This window comes from Cyberlindnera jadinii (genome assembly GCF_001661405.1).
Source record: "Cyberlindnera jadinii NRRL Y-1542 unplaced genomic scaffold CYBJAscaffold_7, whole genome shotgun sequence".
In the NCBI taxonomy this organism is placed as follows: domain Eukaryota; kingdom Fungi; phylum Ascomycota; class Saccharomycetes; order Phaffomycetales; family Wickerhamomycetaceae; genus Williopsis; species Williopsis jadinii.
In genome coordinates this window covers 352800-369374 of record NW_017963658.1, presented here as the reverse complement: position 1 = coordinate 369374, position 16575 = coordinate 352800, and the positions used below count along the sequence as shown (strand labels likewise).

The following is a 16575-nucleotide window of genomic DNA, read 5'->3' as shown; positions in this document are numbered from 1 at the left end:
ACATGGCCATCAGCATTGTCGAATTTTGATAAGTCTGGCACTTTATCACCATATAACTTCATACCACAGACCCTATAGTGCAGAGAGCCAGATGTTGTCTCTTCACTAACCCTCTGTAGCCGTTCTCTCTTTTCATTTGAGGAATTCTCGTCGTGTAGCACCGAGCCAAGCTTGATATCAATGATCGAGGGGTGCTTGTACGGGTATAGCAGGTTTTCCAAGACCAGATATGGAATCGAAGGATCAATATCACTAGCCGTTTGGGATTGAGATTGGCTCGTATGCATTTGGCGCAGCTCGTCTGTAACCTGCTGGCTCTGTTCAACCTGTTCGGATATCCCATGCTGTAGGGTGCCCATGAACGCAGGCAAGAAGTCAGTGAGATAGAGGGCCTCTTCGTTGTCGTCGTCACCAGCAGAGGACTCCATAGCTTGGATCTGGGTATAGAATTGGATCTCTTGTTCAGTGCTCGGCTTGATGAATACCATACCGGTATCATCGACCAAAGCACCGTCGTGGCCAGCGACCTGATGCTGAGCTTTCGAGTACTTCATCAGCGACACGGGGAATACAGCTGGTCAATCATCAAGAGACACAACACTGGTGAACATGATGAATCCAGGGCCATAATATAGCACATGGGCATCGGCGTATGGCAAACCCGGACACCGAAACACCCGGTCACCAACAAGCCCGGACACCAACAAACCCGGACACCACCAGAATGGACATCGCCCACTTTTGCAGAGAAAACTTTTCAACTTCTCGTTTCCTTTCCTTTACACACTTCTGGTCTTTCTTCTTTTCTCCAATCAAGATAACCAGGACGTTCAAGCCTTCTAGTTAACTCCTTCAATTGGGTTCGTCCTGATTGTTGGACCATGGTTTAATAGAACACTTTCGTCTTTACTGGGAGATCAAACAACCATAGGGATTTCTCCACCCTGATTGAACTGTTCTTTATTGGAACAATCTCCAGTGTCAATTGCTTCAGGACTTTAATCACTATCCCATATTCCCGTTATATAAGCCATTAGTTGTACATAGAGCTGTGCACCTCGGTGTGTTTTTACCATAGAAATGTATGTGTATTGTAGAGTCGTATAAAGGATAACAAAGTCAATTATTAATTGTGAGGGTTACATTATGAACGGTCAAGGTATATCCTCCTGCTTTCCTCTTCTCTTCAGTTTGCTTCTCATCCTCTCTGGCCTCATTTGCGATTCCATCTCTTTTTTCGTCATACACTTGGCTTTAACTAACTGCCAAATGTATATATACTTTTCTTCTTCAGCTCTGAGGACAACAGTTGCCTGACTGCTTAGCAAGACAACATGGAGTCTCATCATCATTAATAGTACACACATCCTTCTGATGACCACGGTATAACGGAAAACAAAGAAAACAAAGAAAACAAAGAAAACAAAGAAAACAAAGAAAACAAAACAAACAAGCAAGAGGTGAAGATCGAAAGATAGAGACAACAAGGAAACGCGAGGAAGAAACAACACCAGAAAAGGACAAGGAAAGAGGAAAGAGAGGTAGGGCAAAAGAACAGTGGATTAAAGATACATGATCACCAGAAGGATTCCATCGTTAAACAACGCGAGTGAGAACGCTGCCATTGCTTCAGCTGAAATGAGTTGCAATTGGAACAACAATAACGACAATGATGATGATGATAATCAAAGCAAGGATACTGTAACACCAGCATTTTTTTCTTCTAGCCTTTCTGGCACTCTCAACAGCCTTGTCGGTGTGTCCAAGCCCCATCTCAATGTCCTTCTGGGCACCTTCGATCTCGGTATCAATGTTCTCAACCTGAACATTCTGCTGAGCAACAATCTCCTCCATGTCGTGGAACAACTGGGTCAACTCAGCCATGGTCTTCTCCAACTTCTGCAATTCCTTGTGTCTCGATTGAACCTCTGCTAAGGCGGTCTTAGCCTCACCTCTTCTCGAGGCGTTCATGATCGCCTGTGAAAAGATTTGCTGTCCGCCAACGTCGTTAATGGCGTCATCAACTTCGGCATCAGTCGCATCTGGACGGACAATCTTGTACTGTCTAGCAGCTTGCTGCTTGTTCTCCTCCCTGTAGTTGGCCTCGATGACCCTGTAGTCCTGAATGTACTTGAGGAATCTCTGTCTCGAGTTCTCGGCCTGCGCCTTCTTTGCAGAGTCATTGCCTGCGGTGGCCTGAGCGTCCTTAATCTTGCTCTTCAACGTCTGCTGCAGCGAAGAGGCCTGTGCAACAAGACTGTCCAGCTGCTTTCTGGTCGCCAACTCCTGGTCCTCGTTCACCTCGGTCAACAGCTTTCTCTGGTTGAACTCGATCAGCTCCACCAACTGGTTGTAGTTGTCCAAATCGTTGTTGATGCTGGCAATGTTGTTCATGAAGTTGACGAAATCGTCACCACCATCGTTGTAGTCGTTCAGCTCATGGTTCTCTTGGTATGGGTTCTCCTGGTACGGGTTGCTGTTATCGTAACCGTATTGCTATGAAGCGGAGAGGGTGCTGTGTTAGTACTCAATCTCTGAGGCTTGGGCTCGAGTCGGTCCGCAGGGACTTGAGCTTCAGGGTCCATCCACAGAGTCGATAGTCCACAAGGACAAAAGTCCACAAAGACAGTGTACAGAAACAGTAACGTGGTCAATGTCGTGTCCAGGTGATCCATTGGGCCAGCCACAGGGGTATTTAGGACACAAAACAACAACAACCGATCACGAGAATGACGACAAATGGTCATGGGGAATAAACAATTGGGAACGGCTTGTGATGGACGCTTGACTGTCCAGAGAATTATCGACTGCGAAGGAGAGACTGGGAGTGAAAAGCACTTACATTGTTATAACTCATCTGACCTTTTTGTCTTTGTCTTGGTTTTTTAACCTTTTCTTATTTTGGTGATGGGTTTAAAAAAAGAGACGAAGTTTGTCCTTTCGAAATTTGGTTTTTTTGTTTTACAAAGGGGAAGACAGACAGACAAAAAGAAGTGCACTTTTTTCTCTCCCTCGTTCCATTTTGGCGGTGTCTGTTTTTATTTTTTCCTTTTAATTGGTTTTGTCCGTTTTCGTCACTGTTTTGTCCCTTTGTGGTTGTGGTGGCCGATCGGTGAAATTTTTGTTCTTGTCCCTTTGAGGCAGATTTCGGGAAATTTCGGGAAATTGGGCGAAGCATTCGGCATATTTCCAAAAACAGATAAAATTGTCGGCACTTTGGGCCTTTCTTTACATTATGTCCTTGTTACACAAGTCATTCTATTATGGGACATTTCCTAGTACAAACGAATCGTATACGTAGTCATTTTTGACCAAGAGCTGGTCAGACAGGACGGTTTATGAGGTATATCCAGCTGGCAGGGCTCCATGCTTACGTAGGACATTCTCAATTCTGTCCATTCCTTTGACCATACTCTCCATATCAGGTCCATAGGAGATTCTGACGTAGGAATACATCTCACTATCGCTCAGCTCTCTGAAACTCAACGGGTTAAGGTCAAAGAAGATACCCGGAACAACGATGACCTCTTCGTGTAAGGCCTCGTGGAAGAACCCTAGACAGTTCGACAGCTTACCAGGCAAATGGCTTAGATCAACCCAAATGTAGAAAGTTGAGTTCGGCTTCACTTTGAACTTGAATCCCATCTTGATTAGCCTGTCAAGACAGTAGTCCCTCTTGGCCTTGAAATGGAGTTGCAACGCAATGGTCTCCTGTTTAACCAAATCTGGTTTCAAGAATGACACAGCAGCCTCTTGGAACGGGTAATTGGCACCTCCATCGAGGTATGAGCCCGCAGAACTGAGAGCAGAGATGTACTGCTTTGGACCAACAACCCACGAGATTCTCCATCCTGGCAGTCTGAAGAATTTAGTCAGCCCATCAATGATCAAAACAGGATCCTTATTGACGTCTTCAACCTCACTGGCAGAACTTATACACTCGCCAACCTCCCCGTCGTAGTAATATCTGGTGTAGAATTCATCCATGATCAACAGACATTTTTCTCTACACATCTTGTGCAATTTGTGCAGTTCTTCCCGTGTGAGACACTGGCCAGTGGGGTTTCTTGGGTTTGAAGTCAAGATGGCACTCACACCACGGTTCAATTCACCCTTGATGATCTTCAGATCTATCTTGTAGCCATCAGTCTCGTACAGAGGAACAGGTATAGGAGCAAAGTTTTTGAAAAGAGAAAGCATCTCTGCGTAAGCAGTGTAATCAGGCAAGAAAAAGGAGAGATAGGCATCTCCCAAGATGGCTGCGATCCTGGTCAGTGCAGCTCTTCCACCTGGCGCAATGTTGACGTTCTCCCACGTGTACTTGGACTCCTTCCCTTGTCTGAAATGGTCATTGTACAAGTCTGCAACAGCTTGTCTCAACTCTTTGATACCGGACGTAGGACCATACTCACGGCTGTCCAGTGACATCTTCATCTCAATAGGCCTCTTGAAGCAGCCCGGAACATCGCCAGTCTCAGGCATACCCTGGCCCAGGTTGACCCAGTCACCGACATGGGGATAACCACGCTCGCTTGCCCTATCAGTACACCAAATCACACCAGTGGCGGCGTTCTCCTTGTTCAATGCTGGATAATGGACATCTGGAGGATGTATCGGGCCTGGAGTTGGAATGGGAGAATGGCACTCCTCGTTACGCAACTGTTGTAGACGAGCCAACGGGTTCTTGCTGCTCAGCTTCTGCTGCGCGTTCTCAGGTGATGGGGAAGACAGCTCAAACTGTTGGAAGATCTTTGTAGACGAAGACTGAATAGGCGGCGGCAGGGTCTGCTCCAGTTGCTGGAACTCCTGTAGCGAGCTTGAACTTGACGAGGCGACCATCTTTAGACCAATGGCAAACACTTTGAGACGGGACAAGTGGTCAGCAGGGAGAGGAAGTTAGTCACCGCGGCCATGAAAAAAGTTACTCGGAACAGAGGGCGCTCATCGGTTAGGGGCACTACATCACCATTGTGTTAGGTCAAGCCATTACTATGCCTTGGATGTTTCTTGTTTGCGATCTAAATCTCGTTGAGTGCTCTGTCTGGTCTGAATATGCCATTCTTCATCAGAGTCTTTGCTGCCCCCGGGAGCACTTCGACCTGTGTCTCCTCGAACGGGAACCTCTCGCCGTCGATTGAGAGTAGTCCGCCTGTGAATTTTGGAGTCAACCGGTACGCTAGAACCTTTGCATGTTGCACTTCAGGTGCATGGACGTGTTTACCAGAGTCCAGGCTTAGTAGGATCGGCGTCTGTCTTGTGATTGGGGTGCGCGAGTCCATCATGATCAGGTCGAACGACCCGTCGTTCGGCAGTGCTGCAGGGAAGAAATTGACGTCGTGCGAGATGTAGGGCATCTTTCCGGTGTAAAACACTTCGATGTTGTCGCAGAAGTCTCTTTCCAGTCTTTCCCAGTCATCTGGGATGGGAGAGTCGGCGTTGTACTTCAACGTCAAAGTCTCTTCAGTGATTTTGGATGTCTTATCGTCCAGTTTGGCAACGTGACGGTCGAAATAATCACGAACCTCGGTCTTTGACTTCGCAGCGTATTTCACAGCGAGTTCACAGGGATACTTGTGCCCTGCAAACACTCCATATGCCACGCCGATGTCGAATCTCACGGCTCCGAGGAACCGTAGAGCCTCTGTCTTGATATCTGCGTCTGCGATAACACCCATGGTCTGTGACAGGAATGACACCGTTGTCTTCCCCTGCTGTGTCACAGCCATCAGGTCAATATTGACCACATGTGACTTGACAAGCGATATGGCAGCCTGGGAGGCCTCGCCTGTCCCGTGGCACGATTCTGACATGGCATTACCCGAGCCACAGGGCAATTGGGTCACTGCGATGGAGTCCAGCGCATGGGCACGGTCAGCACGTCTGTAAAGCCCGTTGAACACCTCATGGGGGATACCATCACCGGAGGCACACGCAATAACGTCGTATTTCGAAACGTCCATGGTTTCTACAATCTCCACAGCGTGTCTGTACTTCTCAGTCTTACAGATGTCAACAGCACAGCCGGCAGCGTCCAGGATGGGCTTGGCCCTCGTCATGAAGAGATCTATTGCCTTACCTTGGCCACCGTGTGGATTCAGTATCACCATCACACGTTTATAAGGTGACGTTCCTGAATAGCTCTTTTGCATCACGAACTTCACAACGTCCTGATCCATCATTGTGTTATCAACGGTGATAACGACACTTCTCGGTACGTAGATCGACTGAGAGCTCACCTTCGCAGCAAATGTGATCTCGTACTCGTCAGCACCGTCATCGTTGTCCACAGTTGACGGAGCTGACTTCACGTTGAGGATCTCAGCGTATGGGATCAGTGTCTGTCCGTCACCTTGAGAAGACTGCGTGCACGCGGATGAACATAATCCACTGAGGAAAGAATGGTCGTCATCAAGGACAAGTTGTTGCTTTAGGAGAATGCCGTTGTCCCTTAGAGATGCTCTGATCCCGTTTTGTTGGACAAGCGCTTCGGTCGAGTCTTGTCTTAGCATGTGGGCGGGGACTATTTATTGGTGTCAAGTCTTGGTTGTCCGTGTTTTAGGCGTTCTCCACGTAGCCGGTTATCGATGTCAAAAAGAAAGAATGAAGGAAGAAAAAAGAAGATTTGTCCCGGCTTATCCGTTTTTCTAGCCACAGGGAAAAGCAGACGTTTGGGTCAAAGTCTAAGGAACAGACAGATGTAAGGCCATCCCCGGGAGCAGCTTTAAGCACTGACAAAACGTTATTAAGTTAAAAAAGCAGTGGGTACTACAAAGGCTCTCGTCTCGTTTTGGTCGAGGCCTTTCTATGCTGGGAAATGAGTATATATACAGGGTTTTTTAGCTATATCTTTCTAATCTATGGTTTAGTCTAATCTGAGTTCATAATCTCATCAACTTCGCTCTCTTCGAGGACGACCCCAGAGGTGTTGACGATTGCTCTGTAAAAGGCATCCGGGAAGTTTCTCAGCAGAACATGTACATGCGATAGTTCCACAACACTTTGTAAACTCGGGAAGTTTCTAAACCACAGGACGTCTTCGTCACACATACCCAGTTGCTCGACGAAATTCCTGTGGATGAACTTGTCAATGACACATCTTGTGCGTGGAGAAACGTCTCCAATCGAGGAGTTTGGATCGCAGGGAATTCGGAGCTTTGACCATACGACAAGGTGTGTGATGTCTTTGGAGAAATTGTAAGGGAACTCGTTTGGAATGAAACAGACATCGTTCTCATTGGCAAAGAGCCGTGTTGAAGAAGGTTGGACGTCAACCTGCCCGTTGCTGACCCATTGTAATCTATGTTTCACTATGAACTGGACGACACTCTCGCCATTGGCAATGCAGCTCTCCTTGAAGACACGATACCTGTCCGTGGTGCGCTGATCTCTGTACAGTTCACCCAGCTGATTCGTCTCTTCCCCTCGAGTTGTTAGTGCCTATTCGCATATAACGGTTTGGAATCCCGAAACACTCACCAACTATCCTTGTAGCTCGTTCCCATGTGATCACATTGCTGCTTATAATCTCGCCCATTATCAAAATAGTCGTGGCGGTATTCAGTAGTCGAGGTATCAATGGAAACTGGCCCAAAAATCTTCAATGTCGATAATTCAAGGTATAATCCGAGCACATTGGACAAGTGTTGGCTGTGTCCTTATATAATTGCGACAGGGCTTTTAATTTTTTTTAAAAATGAGGGCCTGGGGGTTAATTCATGATCAAGAAAGGCTTACAGTATTGAGGTTGTATATTTATTCAAGATGGCCGTCGTTTATATGTATCATCAGGGCTTCATCCTTGAGCCGACTGGACCACGCACGGAGGTACAATTGATCTCCAAGACAAAACAAATCTGAATGCAGCTCATTAAAATTGAAGAGGCTCACTACAAACTCTCCACCTTGTCTCCAAACATGTAGGGATATTAATGACGGAAAAGAAAGGGTCTTGTACTGCTTCTCCTCCCGTCAAAATTGTAGGTGTGAAAGACTCTGTTTGAGGATATGCAAAAGATTTCAAAAGTAGAATTTACTATTCACCAAGTGTGAGCCTTTGACACGGTTAGCCAGAGTGGAACTGTGAAGCAGAGCCCTGGATATAGCGACAGTACTATTATGTCTCACCGGATTGGATCCACCAATGGACAAACTAGACCAAAGTCTCAGGACATGTCACACAGAACCGGACAAATCTGAAGATGCACTTATCTGCCTGGACACGGGGTACAAGGAGACGCGAAAATCAAAGACAATAAAAAAACCAACACCAAATAAAAGAAGCAACTTAACACACCGCTGGTATTATCGACTTTATCGACACCGCTGAAGCGTTCCAAATGTCCAGTTTTTTCAACTCCTTATTCAACTCGAAGGCTTTGTCCTTACAACAAGATGCGTCTTTAACGAAACTCTTCCACGTTAACAATGCGCCTGTGAATTCGTTCTGTAACACAGTTCCTGTACTCCAACCTTCGTTGGTGTCAACGCCATTTGGACAATCGCTGGTCTGTATATTTGTCCTTGTTGTTTATTTTGTCTTGTACCAACTCCAAGGTTCACGTACAGGTGTTGAATCGAGACTCTTAGTCTCTCTGATCCTCGGTGCTGTGCTCTTTGCCTTGCTGACGTTCAACGACTGGTTCGACTTGAGAAACCAAATTGTGCTGTGCAACGATTACAAGAACGGAGTACTGAATCTGTACCAGGTGAGTGAACTCATCGAAAAGTACAGATTGATCAATTTCATCTCCATCTATAAGGACCTGATCGTCAGTAATATGTACAAGTACGCAGGTTTGGCTATTCGTCAGTTTATCACACAGGTTAAGAGCCTTGTGGTTGATGGATGGAGAGAGGCTTATGGTCATATTCAAAAGCTGAGAGCAAAGTAGAATACACGAACAACATTAACTAGATCCAAAAAAGGAGCGTTAAAATCTATGTAGGCTTCCATATGTACGCTCGTGATCATGGACAAGCTGGTCGTGATTCCAGACCATCTTGATCATCTCTTTTTCTTTTTTTTGTTTATTTTTGAGGTAAACAGAGCTTAGGAGTAGGGAAGACTGTAACCAAAACGGTTAATCCTGTGTAGCTGGCGAGGCTTTAAAGTTCCAAACGCGCGCGTTAGCTCCTTCCCCCTTCGAAAGTCCTAACGCGCCTCACACGCCAATTGGTGCAAAAATTTAACCGAAAGAGAGAGAAAACGGACAAACTGAAAAAAAAAAAGAAATGCTAGAGAAACAACACGAGGGAAGGCTTTTTCATTTCTTTCCTGTTGATTAAAATCTCACAGTTTCTCTCCTTTAGATGTTTTTTTAGTCTTTTTTTCTCTCTCTGGCCTTGAAACAAACTTCCACCTCGACTTTATTCTCAAGTAGGTTATAGAGACAGGGTTTAGTGGAGAGACGGGACAGACAAGGACAAATCCACGAGACTAAAGATATTAGGACATTGACTGGACGAAGAAGGCCGCCACGATATACCCGAGCCTTCAAGACTTTAATCATTCACTCATTTCTCTTCTTGTTCTAATCATCAGAGACACATACACACAACGAGAGCTATGAAGTCAACGCTGGTGGTGTTTCTCTCTTTACTCGGCGTGTCTCAAGCAGCCATCACACACGTTGGGTGCTACAGCTCTTTACCTTCGTCGTTTTCACAGAGTAGCGAATACTCATTCCAGAGTTCTTCATACTGTGAATCGCAATGTGCAAACTATGCCTACTTTGCGTTAACAAACGGTGGTACGTGTATCTGTGGCTCCTCAGCACCGACGGACTCCACTTCGTCATCACAATGTAATACGCCTTGTTACGGTTACGGCGACGAGACGTGCGGTGGCTCAAATGCCTATGATGTGTATTCCAATAGCGACGTTAGTGCCATTGCCGACGACTCCACATCAAGCAGCACGACAACAAGTGGTACAGGTGCTACGACAAGCACGAACGCACAGACAACCAGCACAGACGGCTCAACAACCACTAATCAACAGACAGGCACAACGTCTCAGCAAACTACACAAACCACAGAATCCACCACACAGTCAGCACAGCAGACGAGATCTGCAATTTCCACGCAAGAGCAGAGTGGATCCACAATAGTGCTGTATTCAACCGTTGCGAACACTGCAACGGCCACTGAAACTGCAACGAAAACGATATCTGCCACGGGCAGTACATCAGCAACGTCCTCCTCCTCCTCCTCCACGGAATCCTCGTCTTCAGCGTCGTCAACAGGCTCCACCGGCAAGTCCTCCAGCTCAAGCGCAGTAGGGCCAGCTGTGGGAGGTGCCATAGGTGGTGTTGCTGCGCTGGTTCTTATCGGCTTTGCCGTGTTCTTCTTCCGTCGTCGTCGTCAAGCCTCCAAGGAGCGCGATGCGGAACTGGCAGACTCTGCTTATATCGGTGCTATGAAGCGTGACAACTCGCAACTCAGCAGACCGTTGTCCAACCCATTCCTGAGTAAAGACGAGTCGATGGTGGACCAGCGACTCAATCCTGTCATGTTGGGAAGAAGACGTATCAGTGAAGGTTCTCTCGCAGACGAGGCTGACTATTCCAGAAAGATCCTTCGTGTGGCGAACCCAGATGATGACAACTGACGGCGAGGAAGCTTGTCTTTTGTCCCGTTTGTCCAAGAACTCTTCTGTGTCTGTTTTATATACCCATATTTTTTTGTTCCTTGTATCACGGTGTTACGATTTTTAAGTTATTTTAAGTTTAATCGTGTAGGCCCCAGGGGCACTCATTTGATCTACAACATAATGTCAAGACAATGAAGTGTTTGCGAAGGTGATTAACACCGAATTCTAGGCAGGTTGGTCCTCTCGATCGGTGCTAGTGGGCCACCTCCAAAGATAGTGCCTCCCACACAGACCAGAGTGTGGTGATTATTTGCGCTCTGTGCAGCTGCTCTCCACATATCCTTCCAAATTCTAATTGTTTTACTGCTGTGCGATCTCATGTCTCATGTCCTGTTGCCAAAGCCCTCGGCCACGACGGCACAAAAGTTAGCCCATAGCAGGATCATGGGACAAAACTGTGAGGCCCCCCAAAAAAAAACACAGACAAAAAAGTCACACATAGGTTAAAGAGGAAAATTGAAAAAGCACCTGGATAAAACTGTTTATCCCCTTAAAAAGCAACCAAAATTCTATCTCGAAAGGACAAATCGTTAAATCGAAATTGGACTAGAGGGAAACAATCAAAATAGGCCGGATTGCACACACAGACAAAGGCCCAATCAGAGAAAATGCCACATACAAACGACGTCCCAGACTCCGAGCGTGAAGTGTTTGATTCATTGACGGAGATTCGTTCCAAGCTGTCCGCTTTGAAGAAGGATCGCTCCCAATATCTCAACTCGAAGGATGTCCAGACCGTCTACGGGAAGGTTATGTCCCATGTCCACGAGCTGCACAAGATCCGGAAGGCCAATCACACCGAGAATGAGATCGCCAACAGGGTTGACCAAGTGCTTGACGATGTGTTCCAGCTGCTCTCGTTGTTCTTCCTTGCCGTGGGGTTGACCAAGGCTGCCCCTGCAACCTATGCATCCCTGATCACTGTCCAACGTTTGTTGGAGCACCTCAGCGAGAGTAAAGTGTATACACACCATGACCTGACACCTATCAAGCAGAGATTGGATGAGATTGAGCAGATTATCCAGGAGAGCAGCGTTGAGGAGGAGGAACATTCCCTCTTGAAGAACAAATTGCAAGAGTGCCTGGATGAATACAAAACAGTTGAGCATAAAATCGACGGTGTCTCTCCACAATTGCAGAGTCTCTTGGAGAAGCTCGTCTCTTTAAGAAGAAGACTGCTTGGTGTTGCCTCTAGACCAGACTCATTTGATCCTAAGGAGCTGGAGCCTTTGGAGGCTGAACTGCAGGAGTTGAGAACGCACAGAGATTCCGAAGGTAAGTTCCAGTCCCTTGAGACTGGTCAAGTTGTTGTTGGAGGTCAAAGAGTATTGAACGGTTTGCTCGATGATTGTACCATCATGATCAACGATCTACACGCACATAACTTCAAGTTGGATAAGACTCTTGAGCCAATCTATGAGCGTCTGCTCACGCTGAAAACCACCTTGGAGGATCTGCTGGTTACTCGTAGATGGACCCTTAGAGAAACAGACCTTTACACCTACCAGAAGCAATTGCAAGAGATTGACGACACCAGGGTAAACGGCAAGTTCCCAACATCCTCCGAGGACTCTTCAAAGGGCCAATTTGTGCTGCTGTACCTCTTGAGACGTTGTTATGCATTTGTCTACAAGCTGCTAGAGTCCAGTGAGCCTGTCAGCGAAGCATTGCAGCCTATCCACAACCAGCTGTCCACTGTTAGAAGATGTCTGTTGGAGGTGAAGCGTATGGGTGGTATCAACTCTGCAAGGGAGCTATATCCATACCAAATGAAGCTTGCCTCTCTCGACAATCTCCGTGAGGACGGTAAGTTTGTTGTGGATGGCCAAGTGCCAGAAGGCCAAGGTACCCTGACTGCGCTGTTGGCCGAATGCTACGACATTTGTGAAGAGATGAAGATTGAAGCCGAGGACCGTGAAGAGGAGGAAGGAGAACAACACGACGAGGATGATGATGAAGGGCTCTATGAGCACGACGATGACGAGGAGGATGATGATGATGATGACCAGCAGGACGACATCTATGACGAACTGGAACCGGAAGACTACAACGTTCCAAGCTACGCACCAAGCATCGCAGACTCCGAGTTGAAGAACTAGAGCACGCACACTCGCACACATCTTAACGGCATTTCTCTCTTATTCCCTCTTATATATCTTATCTTCTATATATCTGTTTCTTCTATATTATTATAAGTACTTTTATACATACGACACCCATACCGTCCTGCTCCGTTATATTATATCATGATTATATCATGATTATACTATTATAAACATGGTTATCGCTTGGTGGTCATGTGGCCCGGGCGATCCCATTATCAGTGTGCGCGTACCGAGTGACTCAGTCGGACAAAAAAAAGAAAGCAAAAATGTGAAAAAAGGACAAAACCTCGGCGATGCCTTCAAAAGTGGAAAAATCTCTTTTCTTTCGCCCACTTTCCTCTACTTCTTGATCACTCATACTCTTCTCAATTAGAACGAAAAGCTAGCTATGTGTGGTATCTTCGCTGCTTATAGACAGGAGTACATTGCCGAGTTCAAGCCTAAGGCTTTGCAGTACGCTAAGAGAATCAGACACCGTGGTCCTGACTGGTCTGGTAACGTCACCAAGAACTCGACAATCTTGTGCCATGAGCGTTTGTCCATTGTCGGTCTGGACTCCGGTGCCCAGCCGATCACCAACGAGGACGAGTCGTTGATCCTCGCGGTCAACGGTGAGATCTACAACCAGATCCACTTGAGAGCGGAGTGCAGTGACTACAAGTTCAAGACCTTGTCCGATTGTGAGCCGATCATCCCAATGTACCAAAAGTTTGACATTGACGCTCCAAAGCACCTGGACGGTATGTTTGGCTTTGTGCTGTACGATGCTCCTAAGGACCGTATCATTGCCGCAAGAGACCCTATCGGTGTCGTGACGCTCTACATGGGTAAGTCCTCCAAGTCCCCAGAGACCAGATACTTTGCCTCCGAGCTCAAGTGTCTTGTCGACGAGTGCGATGAGATCATCGCATTCCCACCAGGCCACGTCTACGACTCTGTCACTGATAAGTTCACCAGATACTTCCAGCCTTCATGGTGGGACGAGGACAGGATCCCAACGGAGCCTGTCGACTACAAGAAGGTCAGAGAGACCTTGGAGTTGGCTGTCAGAAAGAGACTCATGGCCGAGGTTCCATACGGTGTCTTGCTTTCTGGTGGGTTGGACTCCTCGTTGATCGCCTCCATCGCTGCCAGAGAGACAGCCAAGGCGGCCTCTGCTGGTGATGAAGACGACGACAAACTCGCTGGTGTTGACGATGCTGGTCATTTGCATGCCCACGGTTGGAGCAAGTTGCACTCTTTTGCCGTTGGTCTTCCAGGTGCTCCAGATCTGCTTGCTGCTAGAAAGGTGGCATCTTTCATCAACACAATCCACCACGAGCACACTTTCACCTTGGAGGAAGGTATTGATGCTCTTTCTGACGTGATCTACCACTTGGAGACCTACGATGTCACCACCATCAGAGCCTCGACCCCAATGTTCCTGCTTTCCAGAAAGATCAAGGCCCAAGGTGTCAAGATGGTTCTCTCAGGTGAAGGTTCTGATGAGATCTTTGGTGGTTACTTGTACTTTGGCTCTGCGCCAAACGCTCAAGAGTTCCACACCGAGTGTGTTAAGAGAGTCAAGAACTTGCACTTGGCGGACTGTCTCAGAGCCAACAAGTCCACCATGGCCTGGGGTCTCGAGGCCCGTGTCCCATTCCTGGATAAGGAGTTCTTGAACGTTTGTATGAACATCAACCCAGAGGAGAAGCTCATCAAGCCAAAGGAGGGACGTATCGAGAAGTACATCCTGAGAAAGGCATTCGACACAACCGACGAACCGGACGTCAAGCCATACTTGCCAGAGGAGATCCTCTGGAGACAGAAGGAGCAGTTCTCCGATGGTGTTGGTTACTCCTGGATCGACTGTCTTAAGGACACTGCTGAGAAGACCATCTCTGATGAGCAGTTCAAGATCGCCAAACCTGAATGGGGTGACGATATTCCAACCACCAAGGAGGCATACTGGTACAGATGTATGTTTGACGAGTTGTTCCCATCTAAGGCTGCTGCTGAGACTGTTATGAGATGGATTCCAAAGGCTGACTGGGGTTGTGCTGAAGACCCAAGTGGTCGTTATGCCAAGTTGCACGATCAGCACATCGACGATAACTGATCACTCTGCTCCAACCATTCTGTAATACAGTGGTATAAGACAAGTACATAGATAGAGTACTCTCACCGAACAATTATATTAATCTGTGATCTTTTTTTCATATTATTACTGTATAGTAAGCTTGTGTATATATGGCATGTGATGTATGGGGCTCATCTGTCTATACGTGGTGGCTCATAGTGGGCATTCAACCACAGTGTGATGCCATTGTGTGAAGACCCAGTAAGACTAAACACAGTGTTATGATGAACATGTGCGTTCTCAAGCGGGAGAACCGTGTGAGCTTGCGTCTTGGGGTTGTAACAGGTAATGGTAGGCACTTGTTGTTCTTGTGATCCATGTAGTGATGCGATCCATGCTGCTGCTGTAGCTGGTACCGTGGTGGTGGTGCCTGGTCGTTATCGACTGGACAGTACGCTGGTGGTTGTTGGTCATGGTACTTGTCGAGCTCGCCTTTGTCAAACTCCATCTGTTCAATCTCCCAGCTTCTTAGATTGTCCACGTAGAGGTCGTGCTGTATAAGCGAGACGGTTCCCATTCCAGTGGTCTCGTCGTAGTGGAAGAGATGCTTGGGCTTGAACATACACATGGCTGTTTCTTGATCACGTTCGACGTGTTAGTGTGATCTTGTGATTAGGTAGAGTTATCCCGTGGGAAAAGAAATCCGAAAACAGAAACCGCCGCTCCGATAAGGGTTTTAGTCGTGATGTCTGGGTGTCTACCTTACCCGGCTTGGATCGCCATCGGCTGTTAGGGAACTTCCAACTCCCACCCCGGGGATCGGTAACTGTCTTTTTGATTGACGATTTTTCGGACAGTTTGGTCAGGTCCAATTTGTGTGGCAGTACGAAGGGAGGGGGGGGGACTGTTTTAGCCGGTGATCACCTTGGGAATGATTAGGATCTCGAAAAGGGATTTAGTTTGGGTCAGAGAGGAAATCTGTGATCGCTGCACCTCTAATACTTCCCAACCTTATGCCCAGGTAGATTTCTCGCTGCATATAAATTATGTACAACAACTTGTGTGTTTAACAATATGTACATTCTTGGCCGTAATGCACACACAGACACACAAGAGATTTCTTCACAGGTCCACGATAACACAACTTACATAGTGTTGCATCGCACAGTTGCCCTCCCAGTAGTGCGATGGTGGATTGTAGCAATTAACAGGTTAGATTGTTAGATCGTAAGCATGTAGGGATCCTATGGCTGACAAACTATATACTCCCAAAGCAGCCAAGTCTTGTTAGTGTAGACAAGCGAGAGTTCTGACAGGCGTGTGTAGCTTGATTGTTATCAAGCTTGAGTATAAAAACCGGTAATGTGCCAAATCCAACCTTAGGAATGTGCGACTGTGGCGTACAATACAGGTCTGTTTGTGTATTAAAGTTTGATTGCATAAAAGGCGGGGCTCGCTTAAGATGTTGTAATGTCCATGGTAACGGACTACGAAAAGCACCTAGTGTCTAAGGGGGATTGTGAAGCGTGGCAAGTTTGTAGAAGTGCCGTTAGCATATGGCGAGAGATAGGTACATTCCAGAACTGTTGGCTTCCCATTATGCCATGTGTTGATACTCTTATACGGGACAGAGATTCTTCACACCAAGTAAAAGCGAACTCAATTGTACTTGAATTGGTACCCAGAGAGAGGACCACCACATTATCAATCACTTCTTAAATTTGGGGATTACAAGACTCTGAACAGCAGGCTATTGTGGA

The 16575-nt window shown here is 46.9% G+C and overlaps 10 protein-coding genes across 10 annotated transcripts; 4 read left to right on the top strand and 6 right to left on the bottom strand.

Annotated features, from left to right (window-relative positions):
- Window positions 1-72: 72 nt before the first annotated feature.
- Window positions 73-572, bottom strand: ARG82 (inositol polyphosphate multikinase; the record flags this gene model as incomplete). Its single annotated transcript, XM_020215142.1, has 1 exon — window positions 73-572. A coding segment is annotated over exon 1 (482 nt), but the record flags the coding sequence as incomplete, so codon positions are not given.
- Window positions 573-1498: 926 nt separating this feature from the next.
- On the bottom strand, window positions 1499-3197 carry CYBJADRAFT_92153 (plasma membrane t-SNARE). Its single transcript, XM_020218015.1, has 2 exons — window positions 2843-3197; window positions 1499-2496 (listed from the first exon to the last, which is right to left on the bottom strand). Exons 1-2 carry the CDS (start codon window positions 2855-2857, stop codon window positions 1630-1632), a joined length of 882 nt encoding a protein of 293 aa, XP_020070386.1. The 5' UTR covers window positions 2858-3197; the 3' UTR covers window positions 1499-1629.
- A 139-nt stretch (window positions 3198-3336) lies between these two features.
- Window positions 3337-4839, bottom strand: CYBJADRAFT_128025 (pyridoxal phosphate-dependent aminotransferase; the record flags this gene model as incomplete). Its single annotated transcript, XM_020212737.1, has 1 exon — window positions 3337-4839. One exon carries the CDS (start codon window positions 4837-4839, stop codon window positions 3337-3339), a length of 1503 nt encoding a protein of 500 aa, XP_020070385.1.
- Window positions 4840-5018: 179 nt separating this feature from the next.
- On the bottom strand, window positions 5019-6176 carry CYBJADRAFT_127586 (uncharacterized protein; the record flags this gene model as incomplete). Its single annotated transcript, XM_020212706.1, has 1 exon — window positions 5019-6176. The coding sequence occupies one exon, from the start codon at window positions 6174-6176 to the stop codon at window positions 5019-5021; it is 1158 nt and encodes a 385-aa protein (XP_020070384.1).
- Window positions 6177-6856: 680 nt separating this feature from the next.
- On the bottom strand, window positions 6857-7606 carry HTC1 (Htc1p). Its single transcript, XM_020215141.1, has 2 exons — window positions 7477-7606; window positions 6857-7415 (listed from the first exon to the last, which is right to left on the bottom strand). Exons 1-2 carry the CDS (start codon window positions 7532-7534, stop codon window positions 6868-6870), a joined length of 606 nt encoding a protein of 201 aa, XP_020070383.1. The 5' UTR covers window positions 7535-7606; the 3' UTR covers window positions 6857-6867.
- Window positions 7607-8336: 730 nt separating this feature from the next.
- CYBJADRAFT_173341 (uncharacterized protein) lies at window positions 8337-8891 on the top strand (the record flags this gene model as incomplete). Its single annotated transcript, XM_020216450.1, has 1 exon — window positions 8337-8891. The coding sequence occupies one exon, from the start codon at window positions 8337-8339 to the stop codon at window positions 8889-8891; it is 555 nt and encodes a 184-aa protein (XP_020070382.1).
- A 416-nt stretch (window positions 8892-9307) lies between these two features.
- On the top strand, window positions 9308-10744 carry CYBJADRAFT_167917 (uncharacterized protein). The gene has a single exon (XM_020215140.1). The coding sequence runs from the start codon at window positions 9566-9568 to the stop codon at window positions 10607-10609; it is 1044 nt and encodes a 347-aa protein (XP_020070381.1). The 5' UTR covers window positions 9308-9565; the 3' UTR covers window positions 10610-10744.
- Window positions 10745-11020: 276 nt separating this feature from the next.
- On the top strand, window positions 11021-12750 carry CUB1 (Cub1p; the record flags this gene model as incomplete). Its single annotated transcript, XM_020213365.1, has 1 exon — window positions 11021-12750. The coding sequence occupies exon 1, from the start codon at window positions 11260-11262 to the stop codon at window positions 12748-12750; it is 1491 nt and encodes a 496-aa protein (XP_020070380.1). The 5' UTR covers window positions 11021-11259.
- Window positions 12751-13144: 394 nt separating this feature from the next.
- Window positions 13145-14854, top strand: CYBJADRAFT_173338 (asparagine synthetase B; the record flags this gene model as incomplete). Its single annotated transcript, XM_020216449.1, has 1 exon — window positions 13145-14854. The coding sequence occupies one exon, from the start codon at window positions 13145-13147 to the stop codon at window positions 14852-14854; it is 1710 nt and encodes a 569-aa protein (XP_020070379.1).
- CYBJADRAFT_167915 (uncharacterized protein) lies at window positions 14725-15484 on the bottom strand. Its single transcript, XM_020215139.1, has one exon. It carries the CDS (start codon window positions 15441-15443, stop codon window positions 15042-15044), a length of 402 nt encoding a protein of 133 aa, XP_020070378.1. The 5' UTR covers window positions 15444-15484; the 3' UTR covers window positions 14725-15041.
- Window positions 15485-16575: the final 1091 nt, after the last annotated feature.